The 12,833-nt window shown below is 39.5% G+C and overlaps 1 protein-coding gene across 17 annotated transcripts in view; it reads left to right on the plus strand.

Moving 5' to 3' along the window:
• Nucleotides 1–12,833, plus strand: part of PARD3 (par-3 family cell polarity regulator) — a 645,516-nt gene that overhangs the window by 414,715 nt on the left and 217,968 nt on the right. For 7 of the 17 annotated variants that reach the window (XM_032350010.1, XM_032350021.1, XM_032350015.1 and 4 more), the window contains 3 exons: nucleotides 6–165; nucleotides 6,538–6,727; nucleotides 12,017–12,168. In XM_032350010.1, coding sequence (XP_032205901.1) covers nucleotides 6–165; nucleotides 6,538–6,727; nucleotides 12,017–12,168 — 502 coding nt within the window. The remainder of the gene's footprint in view (nucleotides 1–5; nucleotides 166–6,537; nucleotides 6,728–12,016; nucleotides 12,169–12,833) is intronic. The other 10 variants (XM_032350011.1, XM_032350017.1, XM_032350014.1 and 7 more) reach the window with 5 other exon arrangements.

Below are 12,833 nucleotides of genomic sequence, written 5' to 3' on the forward strand. Positions count from 1 at the left end.
CATAGCTGAAGTCACCTGGGAGCCCCTGTGGACCCGAGCTGCCCATTGAAATGGTATTGGATGACCGAGAACGAAGAATTTCCCATTCCCTCTACAGTGGGATCGAGGGGCTTGATGAGTCCCCCACGAGAAATGCTGCCCTCAGCAGGATAATGGGTGAGTCAGGTAAAACTCTGTTTATCACATCTTATTTTTATGCTTTCCTGGTTCACTGGAAGGTTATTAATGTAATATTAATGTAAGGCAGGTCCATGTTTTTAAGAGGAGAAAGAGCAGGTTCATTATAATCATCCAGGAAGTGTTAATAGTGGAGAGACTGAATCAATACATTGATCTTGTTAAGTGAATTTTAGATCCTGTAACATGTGGGGGGCGGGGGGGAGAAAAGGAAGGGGTCACATGGAAATTCAGTCAGTGATCAAGATGTGTTTAGCTTATTTGAGAGTAGAAGTGAAGCCATGTTTTAGGAAAGTCAAAATTCAGTGGTTTATGACAAGGAGGTTTCAAAGTCACAGCTGCGCTATGTGTAGGGAGAGGAACGAACGCATCTCCCCACGTTTGCAGGTAGACGAAATATTCACATTGATTTGGCTTGTACTCAGTAAGATGTTACCGTTTTTAAGTTGCATCTCTACTTTTTCAAAGCCCTCATTTTAAAATCTGGAAGCTGGTGTTTTGCATCCTTTGTTTGGATTCAGCACCATACTGTCTGCTTGGCCCCCAGTGGGTAATGAGGTTATTAGCACGAGCTCCGCAGCCGCGCAGCTCTCTCCTAACAGATCCAGTTAATAAAGACTTGCTTTGCCACAGGAGTGGTTGGATTGACTGAGTTGCTCATCTTGGGATTAACTTGTGAGAGTTTTCAAATTTAAAGCGTAAGAAGCTGTTTTGATTAAAACAGCACCTGACATAAAACACTTTTATTGCTGGTGTGTTTTGCAAGGCTCGAAAGTAAAACCCTAAATTTAATGCCATTTTGAAACATTTAATGAAGATTTAATACAATTCAAGTCTCCATTGCGAACCTTCATTGGGACAGGAATTTATTTCCTTCATCAGTGGACATTTGTGGACAACCTTCTGTTGACAAGACGTTTGTGTACAAACTTTGCTGTAGATACAAAATGAGTGAGACACAATCTTTGCTTACAAAGAACTCTCTCCTGGGCATGACAGGAAAAACACATAAAAATGACTAGTAGAATTTTCTGGTCTTCCTTTGGTCCTTCTAGCTTTCTAGTTTGGAAAAGTTGCTAAATTCTCAGTTCCTTATTTTGTTGCACATAGGACTTCGACCTGCCAGCCCTTGGTTTGATTTTGTCGATAATTTTCTTTTCTTTTTTTTCTTTCTTTTTTTTTTTTTGCCTGCTTGGCATAAATGGAAGTAGCGGAAGGATGCTGAAACCATTGTGCACCTGTTAGGAGGTACACAGTTCTCAGAGATCAGCACACTAATCTTCACTTCTTAATGATCGTTCTCTTCACTGGCGTTGCATTTCCCATACTTTCTTGGTTTTGGCGTGAAATTTATCTTTGTTAAATACTTTTTTCATTAATGAAAATTCAGACCCCTTGAGAGAGAGAGTGCATGTGTCCCTGGATCTGTGTGCATACAAAGTGATACGCTGTTCCCCTTTATTATAGGAACGTAGGACTTGCCATACTGAATCAGACCATTGGTCCACCAGTTCCTGTAACCTGCGTCCTGCCTCCAATCCCTGATGCTTCAGAGGAAGGCTGAGAAACTAAAACTAAAAAAACCAAAAACCCCAAAATTCACCTAGTGACCTTTTGAAGTGCTGTCTATAAGGGGTTGAGGATTCCTTCATTTTCTTCATAGTCTGGTGCCCTGATTTTGTTAGCTGTGGCTTCATCAGGCCACTTCCGTTGGCGTTGCTGTTGTTCTTCCTTCCCTCCTGTGGAGATGTAATGGACTTTTGAGGCTCCAGATGCCTTCCGGGGCCAGCAGCTTCCTTCCCAGCTCTGTGCTTTGTGATCTTTGTGATGTATTGTGCCTGCCTTTTGGGTGGGAGGTGAAAGACTCTTTACCCTTTGTTGGTAGGCCAAGTTAATGTTGAACAATTTGGATATTTTCTTTACATCGTTTTTTACATATTCTACTGCCAACTAGGGATCCTCTATAGTTTTGCCCTGAGAAATGTATATGCTTAACCTGATCTGTCTTGAGTTTTAACAAATTTGAGAACTCAGTCTTCATCAGTCCATACTCCATTATCAGTGGCCCTAAGAAACAATTAGTTTGCTAAGTCCGTTTCCAGGTCCTGCAAGGGATGTTAGCTTACAACAAAATACCAGAACAGGTTACTAAATATCAGATAGTAGAGCACTGAATTTCTGTTAACCTAAATCAGTAGCACTAGTATGTATCTGATTTGCACAGAATCTAGGTACATGGAAATCTCTCAGGTAGATCTTGTTTGGTTACGGATTGTCTTCTGCATTTAGAATAGCTCATATGTAGACACTAGTGGAGGTGATGATATTTACTTTATGATCTGCTTTGATTCAGATAGAGCTTTGTATTGAAATTCCAGCTGATTAAGAAATGACTGATTGTATGCAAACAGGGTGAATTTTTACCTAGAAAAATCATCATGTGAGACTCTAGACCAAAAGGAGCTTTGAGGCTCTCTAACTCATTTCTGTGGAAACATATCTCAAGAGAGAAGCTTCTAAAAAATAAATCAAAAAAGGAAGAGATGGAAAACTTGGCAGGGGTCAGGGGTCATCCGCTGCATTCTCCCACTTAACAGATAAAGGACCACCGACACAAGATCCCATGGTGATTTTTTTGTTTTATGTTGTTTTTGGTTATTTCCTTTTTCTAAAAGTAGCCCTCTCTAGGGCATAGTTAGACCACACAATGAGGACTAGTGATGACCGTTCTTTATTAATATTAATTTATCCATATCTTTAAGCAAAAAGCATTAGACGGTCTCCAGAAGCTGTTCCATTCTGGCGGCCACTGTGTTCTGAAGATTAGAACAGCTCATCTCTGAAAACAGCCTTAGAAATCATCTACTCCAGCTGAATTATCTCATGTTCAGAGGAATTAGGGACCAGAGAAATTCAGTGACAAGTCTGAAGTCACAAGGTTTCTGTGTTCCTGAACCAGTGAGGGTGTGTTTTCTCCTGATTCATGAGTCCCACATTACTTCAACCTGGATTGGTCTCCCTAGCTTTTGTTCAGGTCAGCCAGAGTTGTGACCAAGGCAAGATTTCTGCTAATGTCTTCTGTGTGGGCTTACCTGCCACTAATCAGGGCTTTTAATCCTGGATATTCATTAAAAAGAAATCTCTAGAGATCCAGCCTAGGATCACTTCATGTTAAAAGACTTAAAAAAAAGTCTCCTAAATTGCTGGACTGCCTTAACTATAATAATCTTTAAATAATAACAGGCATGGTTAATTTAACCAACATGTTCACTAAAATATATCTCAAGTTGACACTTGGAGTCATGGAACCTTAATTTTTTTTTTTTTTCCAAATTTTAATCTGAAGAAATTTTCCGTTTAAAGTAAGACCAAAATCTGGTATATTCGTTTTAGAGTTTAACCTCAGTAGTTTTTATAGTCATACATTTGTGGTGAGTTTAATAAATATTTGTGCTCAGCATATTTTTATCTTGTTAGAAATTCAACATTGAGAAATGGAACATTAAGGTTATTTTTATTGTGAGTCAAATCACTGGAAAAGTTTTCATCTGTTTCTAGTGTCATGAATGGTATTGTCTTCTGTGTAAATGTACCAATTAATAAATGTTTAGTAAACAATCATTTTGTATCCATTGTTTCACTCCTCTGTAAGATATTGATTGGTTTAAATTTTAGTTAGTAGTTTGTTGGTTAACTAGTTGAGGAAGGAATATTTATCCATCAAACAACAGATCAAAGGCTTCTCAGATCACCCTTGGAAGGTTTCACGTTTATGATGGACACACATCATTAAGAGGTATTGTCTAGGTGGAGTTGGTAGAACTTGGAGTGAAATAATTTAGTTGTCCATTATTCCCAATATATTCCTGCATCCAGAATCAAAAACTAACTCTTGGCGAGTATGTTAAGAAGTTGGGAAGCTCATAAAAAATGTGAATTCTCAAATCTTTTGAAATATTAGCCCCTAGAATCATTTGTGAGAGGAAAAAAGCTAAATTGTTTTCTTATTATTAGGAAAATTTCTTACCATTTATGTATAAAATTTTGGATCACTTAAGGTACAATATTTCTACTCAACACAGCATATTATAAAAGGATTGTCATATGAAGAACCATTCAGTGTTCCATATTGCTTATTAGGCTGTCTCCCAGAATATATTGTGTAAACCCAAGAGTTTTAGTTTTTGTGTTTAAAAGCGAGTGCACTATAATTATATTGTAATTTTTCCTTCCAGTAAATTTTGCCTTTGTGAGGACTTGGCATTTAATGCTGTGACACGTGCCTTCTCAGTGGCGAGCTGTCAGGGATAACTCTGGTTTTGTCATTCTGTACACTTTTTAGGCAAAAAAGTCTGTCTTGAGAAGGGAATATTTCTTCTGGTGATCGTCCTAGGATGCCCAACTTTATTTATGAATGATAATTTTTTAGACAGATTTTTTCTTTCTGTGTTGAAGTCCTAAAACTCAAGTAGTAGTAAATGAATAATTTGAATTCAGGAGAAAGAAACGATTACGTTAAATTTGATTTGCTTTATAATCATGAGCATTCATAAAAAGTTGCTAGTTTTCACAGTTTGTCAAAATGAGTGCATTTCAAATCAAAATAGAGTGTTTTTCTTGATAAAATGCTATGTTGCTGTTTCAGTAAACATAGAGTATTTCTATAATAAAGTAGTTGGTGCTAAATAATGAATGCGTTTGAAACGTCTAGCACATCCTCTTCTGTGGGTTGTCCTGAAAAGATACATATCAACTTAATTTTTGTTCCTTTGTTGAACGTCTAGAATAATATGTGTTTTAAAAATCCTTCAAGCCTATATATGCCATCCCATAATTGCCAAAATCGTGTTAAAATAAAAAGTCATCATTTGCACATTCTTATGAATGTTTGTTTTAAAAATTATATCTTAAGCCTGATGTTAAAATGTTAAAATCTCTCCACATGTTGCTGTGGTGCTATTTTAAAAAGTGGCTCATAATAAAGGGAAAGAGCACCCTGTGTAAAGTGTAAAATGGTGCCAGTGTTGGGAAAGGACAGCAGTCCGTTTCAGTTGGGTAGGAGCCAGTAGAGCTGGCTTACCAGATTGGAATATTGGACTTCAAATGAGACTTGGCCTATCCTGCTATAAGGTGATGGGGAAATTGTCAATTCTTGTCCTGTTGGGAGAGGCAGTCATCGTACCCTGATGTGTGTTTCTGTGAGTATGAACTCTCTTGATGGGTCCACTTGGGCCAAAGGCTTGTCCAGCGAGGTCTTACCCAGAAGTATGGCATGAGATTTGAGGAGGAAGCCAGAACTGTGGATGTTTTGGGGAGGAAGATGCCTCATCAAAGATAAAGAAGCTTTATCTTCAGTGATTGAGGGCTTGAATCTTCATTTTGTCCCAAAAAATACATCTGTCATGCTGATCCACGCACCCGAGCAGATTTCCCCGAAAAACTCATCAGTAGAGACAGTTTGGAGTCTGTCCTTACCAAGAACGTTACATCCGAATTGAATAAATAAAAATATACAGACCCCACTATCTTGGCCTGAAATCCTTTGGGCAGTGAGATCCTATCATTTCAGATCACTCCTGCCATCTCCCCGTGAGGCCTCGACTCTGCATGTACTCATCTTTGAAGTGCCCCCTTAGTGTACCGGGAGCTTTTCTCCATCATGAATTTAATGATGTTGTTGCCAATGCGTTAAGTCAATGTCATCATTTCTCCTAGCAGAAAAGATCACATTCCTCATTCAGAGCCCAACTGTGAGGTTAACTTTTGTGAAGATCCCCGGCGTCCTCTGCCTCCAGCTGCCCAGGCAATTACCAGCCCTAGTGAAGGCCATAGTCCTTTTGCACATCCTTCACACCACCAGTCCGTTATCCCTGTTTGTATGCCGGGCTCTTTCTCAGGGTGTGGGCTGTTTGGGGGCAGAGGGTTAAGTCTTCCATCCTTGCTACGTGGTATGTGCCCAGCGAATGAGTACGGGAGTGATTGATGTAAGTCTGCAGGGCTTCCCTATAAATTTCCTGGTAAAATTTTTCAAAGGACTTCCACAACCTAGAATCTGTGTCACATTTTCACATTAGAAGACGTTCTGGAGATCATCTGTGGCTTTAGGAAACCTGAATCCAGTGAAATTAAACTCTGTGCCAAGAGCTACAGAGCCGCCGAGTCAGAGAAGGGAGCAGACTCGACGCCTCCACTGGCCATTTATTTGTGAAAAAATAAATTTCCTTCCTTCTGTTTTGTTCCACCAGGTTGAGCAGGCATTTGGAAATTTAGCCTTTTTCTAATATTGTCATTCGTATAGCTATATGCGTAGCCCTTAGATCGAGATCTAGAATTTCTCTTACTTTTCTTTCCACTGGGCAGGTAAATACCAGCTGTCCCCCACGGTGAACATGCCCCAGGATGACACTGTCATTATAGAAGATGACAGGCTGCCAGTGCTTCCCCCACATCTGTCTGACCAGTCATCTTCCAGCTCCCACGATGACGTGGGCTTCATGACAACGGACGCTGGCACGTGGGCGAAGGCTGCAATCAGTGATTCAGCAGACTGGTAAGACTGCACTCCAGGCTTGGAAAACATTACTTAATTGCAATCACCTTCATTTTATGTTTAAATGGTCTGTCATTAAGCACAGTTAATCAATTTTGTTTTATGGCCGTGTTTTGTTTCCATGGTCTTAATACTCTTAATTATCACTCTTTTAATAAAAGATTCCCCTCTATCCCATAAACTTGCCCCATTGTTTTAGCGTGTCCAGAGCTGTACTGACTAACTCAGCCAGCTCTGTGACAGAGCTTCCACTCACCAAAAAGACCTGTTCATTTCTGAAGTTCCGCTGTTGGTTATTTTAGATCTGTTTTAATTTGATGAATTGCTTTTTCATTAAATCAGTTCTAAGCAAAATCTCTGAGGTGGCTGAAAGTTTGTAACCATTAGATGACTTTGGTCAAATTAATAGCTGCTGTGCTGTAGGAGTGGGAGGAGACTTTTTTTTTTTAATTTATTTATTTGACAGACAGAGATCACAAGTAGACAGAGAGGCCGGCAGAGAGAGAAGGGGAAGCAGACTCCCTGCTGAGCAGAGAGCCCAATGTGGGGCTCGATCCCAGGACCCTGAGATCATGACCTGAGCCGAAGGCAGAGGCTTTAACCCACTGAGCCACCCAGGCGCCCCAAGTGAGGAGACTTTTTAAAGGGTTGTTTTTTTAGAGTGCTGTAACCCTTCCCTCTTGCTTCTAACATTGTGACTTTTGGGGCAGTCTAATGCCGTTTCTTTCTCCCAAATCTTCCAAAACAGAAGAAAGCATTTGATATTATCGAGCCGATGCGTGGCCCGTGAGTGTGGATGTGTGCCTTAATTTGCGTGCCTCGTAATTATACGCATCCATAACCCGAAAGGCAAATACCTCCCAGGGATGACCTTGTGAGGTTGAAGTAAAAATTAGCATAAGCCGCGTGAAGCATTATACCAGAATTTTCTTATTGCCGTTTCTCTGGGGGTGTTCCATGAATACATCAGCAAAATAATACTTAAATGTTACAGCATTGTTCTTCACCACTTACCCATTTCTCTTCTCTACTCTTACCCAGACTCGTGTCAACAGTTGGTATTAGATCAGAGGGGTCTGGGGGATCATTGTTGATTTGTGTTAACATTTTTTAGAGGTGATTTTAGCAAAGTCACCCTCTCCCCAGCCCCCTTCCCCCACTCCTTACAAAACCACATGAACATCCAGCACATGTACCTGGGAATTCTGCAGATGTTCTCTTGGAATAGTCTCACCTGTTTGTTTGGATCCTTGAAAAGTCTGTCTCTGTCTTGTCTTGTCTTTCCTTCTTCAAGGAAAAAAAAAAAATTCTCTTCCTGAAAATACAGGATTTAAAAAGGAGCTATACTCCAGCTTGCATGATAATAGCGTATCCGTGAATGAGGTTTTTGGCTCAACATAGAAGGGGAAACCACAATATAAAGTAAAATCTCATTTGAAATCCACAGATGCTGTTACATTCACTGCTGCAGTTTGTATCTGTTTTGGAGAGTGAAAGCAGCAACAGGGAAAGTGAGGGTTAGTTATTGGCAGTATTCAACTTTGGGACAAAAGCCTTCGAATTTCCACGGTGGTGAGGATTGTGAAGGTGGCCATAGGAATAGATCTGTTTGGGGCCTTCTAATGCACTGTATTGGTGAAAATAAATAAGGAACTAGCAGAAATTGATTGTGGCATTAATTTCCCTAAGGGCATTGATAAAATGGGGAGGACTTGCGTGATTTTGCTGTGGGGGACGTGGAGCAGGGAAGGAATATGAATGAAGGGTTATCCAAACAAGAACGGCAGCTGTTCCGAATCACAGCAGAGACTGTGAGCTTTTCCAGCCTGACAGTATCTCCCTAATCCTTGATGAAAATGTTATGAAAACAAAAGGGCAATAAAACAGGATTAATAACTGGAATTTTAATAACATTGAGGGTCAGGATATGGTTACATTCTTGAAAGAATCAGCTGTCAGTTTTGCAATCGAACTTGTTAAGTATTCTAGTATACTGTTTATTGTGTCTGAAATTAGTTTAATGGGTAGGGAAGAATTAAGAATTAAGTATGTCATGGTTTAAGAGTATTTAGTTATTTTAAGACTCTTATTAGCTCACAAACTCATTTGACATTTTAAATTGTGTATGTTTACAGTTCACTGAGCCATCGTGGAAGGTGAATACGTCAAGTGGCTGAACTTTTGTTAACGAATAGGATATACTTTTTTCAATCCGTTAATTGATTTAGGGAACATCATCAATGTTTTTAAGGAGAAACAAGGCAAAACAGCAGATCCTAATCTTAGTGGCAACATAATTCCAAGGATATGAGATCAGTTTAAAAAATATGCCAGTATGTGGTTTTCAGATAACATTGGCACCAACAGTATTTATTTGAAAAGGCCCTTACCAAATTTCTATTAAGAATGTATTTCATGAGTAGAATGATTGAAGGGATCAGCTTTCAACAGATGAAAGAATTATTCTTACTGAAAATATATAGAGTACGCTGTTGCAAAATTGGATCATAGTTCTTATCATATGGGTTTTTAGTTTTCACTTCTAGGACTGTCTTTTCCAATTGGGGTGTATGTGGAAACTACAAGAATAATGTAGTAAGCATAGTGGTATCTGAATACTACTACATAAACATAATACTCAAGCATATATAAATTTAAGAAATATGTCTAAACAGCACGTAATTATGTGTATACTACAAGCTGTGGCTGTAAATACATACATACATACACACATGCACACACACGCACACGCATGCATACACACATACATGCACATACACGCACACATCCATACATGCGCATACACACGCACACACGTACATGCATGCACACATACATGCACACACATACATATACGCACACACATGCACACACATACATACACACATGCACACACGTGCATACACACATACATGCACATATACATGCATACACAGTATGCAGGCATAGTAGTATGTGAAGGAGCCCCAAAGTTCTCAAAAATGTAGTCAAAATTTCATGGAAAAAAAGGTGGCATATTAAAGATGGAAAGATGTAATATAGAATGCAGAGAAAAGAACGTTTATTTGGACATAACATAGAACTTTACCAAATAAAGTTGTTCTTGCCCTGGGCCGAATTCCCAGTGCCCATGGAATACATCTTCTCTCTTCTCAGTACTGGGACCAGGACAAGGGGGAGGCAAGCCAGGTGCCCAGGATACAAACTACAGGCAGGGAATCACTCCCAGGTGTGCACTCTGACCTCGCACAACCGTGAGAGTGAGTGCTTTCTTGAATTTGGAGTCGTGGGCACCCACCTTGTCTCATCCTGGGGGCCCCACTCTGTGCTTGGTGGAACAGATTGGGAAGGATTGTGCAGTTCCCCTGTGTATTTCCCTATCTATGTCTGTTATCATAATGTGTATTAAGTTGATTATTTGAGACAGACAGTCTTTGTGGGGTGATAATAGCTTACTTTGTACCGTGGTTTGCAGTTTACAAAGGGCTTTCACATTATGTCCTTGAAGTCTCTCACTGGCCTTTCCAGACGGGTGGGGCCGCTCTCCTGTTTATTGAGCATATGAATACACGTGCGCCCGACACATTTCAGGTCACTTAACCTGAGGGCGAAACATTTCCCTTGATGTCTTTCTTTTTACAATTTTTGCCTTAGCTCTTCTCTCAGAGCCAGCTATCATTTCATGCGCAGTAAACTGCAGCTACGTTTTTGATGGATATCCAAACCAGATCTCTCTGCTTTACCAGTATGGATAGTAATTATCTGCGGCCATAAAGGGTAGAGACGTTTGCTTCCATCAGAAGCATAAGGCAGGCTATCAGCCTATAAACTCAGTTCTGTAAACTGAGCTGATGGGTAGACGCGGCCCCCTCACCTTCTAGTATGTTTAGCTCGCTGTGGAGGCATTTTCTCCTCACCGGCCAAATGGGGAGGTGGCTGGGTGCTAACACAGGAGAGCGGTGTGTGTACTCAGTGTGCCCAGCACAGAACAACCATTCTTACTGCATGAAACTGTGCTCAGAACACTTAAGTACTTTTTTAAAGCGTTTACAGATTTTTACAAATAGGAGTGATTCTGTGTCATCCCATGACACGTCCCCTGGGAAAACTCTTCCGGCGGTGTCCTGTTTCCAATGATCTGCCGTGGGTTTCACCATGTCTGTTTGAACTACTGTGTTGGTGTCGCCAAAATCAAATATCATCCGGGCTTAGTCGCGCTATTCCTGCCTCCCTCCAATACCAAACATTCCCCCATCTCCGCGTCCACAGCATTGGCTTGGTGCGTCTGGTGTAGTATTTTTTTTGTAGGAACGTGCAGAGAACAGAGATGGTTTTGTTTTTATTTTTATTTATTTATTTATTTATTTTTTAAAATGTTTTTATTTTTTTAACTTCAGTCCCCAGCACAACATGTTAATCAGAATAGGTCCTAATAAAGGTGTGTTGAGTTGGTTTCTTCTTCGTTGAATAAATACTGCTGAGAAACTGCATTCTCATGAAACCACATACCACAATGGTGTTTTTTCCTTCTTTTCTGAAACACAGGATAAAGGATATCAAAGAAGACTAGGATATCTAAAGGCTGTCTAAAAAAGACCATACTCTTTTTTAAAATTTTTACTTGATTGCAGTTCATACAGTCACTTGTTTGCGGCCAGTATTTGTATTCATATATGAAAGTCTTCCTCAAATATCCAATCCTCCCCATGTCCAAAAGACTACCAGCCTTATTTTTTTTAAAAAAAGATTTTATTGTATTTATTTACTTTAGAGGGAGAGAGCCTGTGTGAGCAGGGGGGGAGGTTGTTGGAGATCAGAGGGAGAAGAACAGGTGGATTCCCTGCTGAGCGCAGAGCCCAGTGCAGGGCTTGATCTCATGACCGTGAGACGATGACCTGAGCCAAACCAAGAGTCGAGCGCCTAACTGCCAGAGCCACCCCAGCACCCCCATCTGCCTTATTTTTGTTAATCACTTAGAAATAATGATGTATAGGGGAACAGTGAGGAAACTGAAGTAAATCAAGAAGGCGAGAGAACTCATGTGGAGAAAGAATTATTCTAAAAGTAAATAGAATTTTGTATTTTCCCATCACTTCCTATTCAGCCACAGGTTTTTTGTTTTTGTTTTTGTTTTTGTTTTTAATGAACTGTATTTGTGTTAGTTTCAGCATTTCTGAGGAATACACATAGGCACACCTTCTTACGCACAAGCATATATGTTCTTTCCTGAAGTTGGATGTCCTCTATTTTTAGTAAATATCTTTATGTTTGTTTTTCTCTTCACACCAGCTCTTTGAGTCCAGATGTTGATCCAGTTCTTGCTTTTCAACGAGAAGGATTTGGACGCCAGAGTATGTCAGAAAAACGCACAAAGCAATTTTCAGATGCCAGTCAATTGGATTTCGTTAAAACGCGAAAATCAAAAAGCATGGATTTAGGTAGTGAGTACAATCTCCATGAATCTTTATCTAAATAAGGTTTAGATGCTTTCAGATTAAAATTGATAGTCCCAAACACATGTCTGTTTACTTTAAGCAATAGAGAAAATAAATGTGAAATGTGGCAATTTGGCAAAAATTAGTTTTTCTCTGAGTTTAAGATAACCATATTTATCATAAGTGGCATGTTTACATAATGTGCAATATGTTAACATATATGTTTCCTGATGATAAAAGAAACAAACACACGCATCTCATGCTATATTCCTGCATCTTTATTTGAAAAGATGAAATGTTTTAACATCTTGGTTGTCTAAAACCAATTTTTGGAAATAGTATTTGGTTGGCTGTGGGATTCTTGAACTAGAAGGAGAAGTATTGGAGAGAAACCATTATCTCAATCCATGTGTAGAATTTGGTTACTTCATGATATCTTTGTTTCACTCCTATTCTTTAAGGTTTATGTAATAGAAACTCTTACGTGTTGATAATTAAGGCATGTAATGGAAGTAATAATTGGAGAGAATATTTGTTGTAGAAAGTATTTGGAAGCAAATGGGAGGAGGAAAATAACCGTAGTTGTTCAATCAAACACCAATCAGGTAGTGTCTCTTTTTGAATCAAAATCCACCAAAAAGCAAACAAACAAGTAAAATAATTAATTATAT

Source organism: Mustela erminea, chromosome 6 (assembly GCF_009829155.1).
Source record: "Mustela erminea isolate mMusErm1 chromosome 6, mMusErm1.Pri, whole genome shotgun sequence".
Taxonomy (NCBI): Eukaryota; Metazoa; Chordata; class Mammalia; order Carnivora; family Mustelidae; genus Mustela; species Mustela erminea.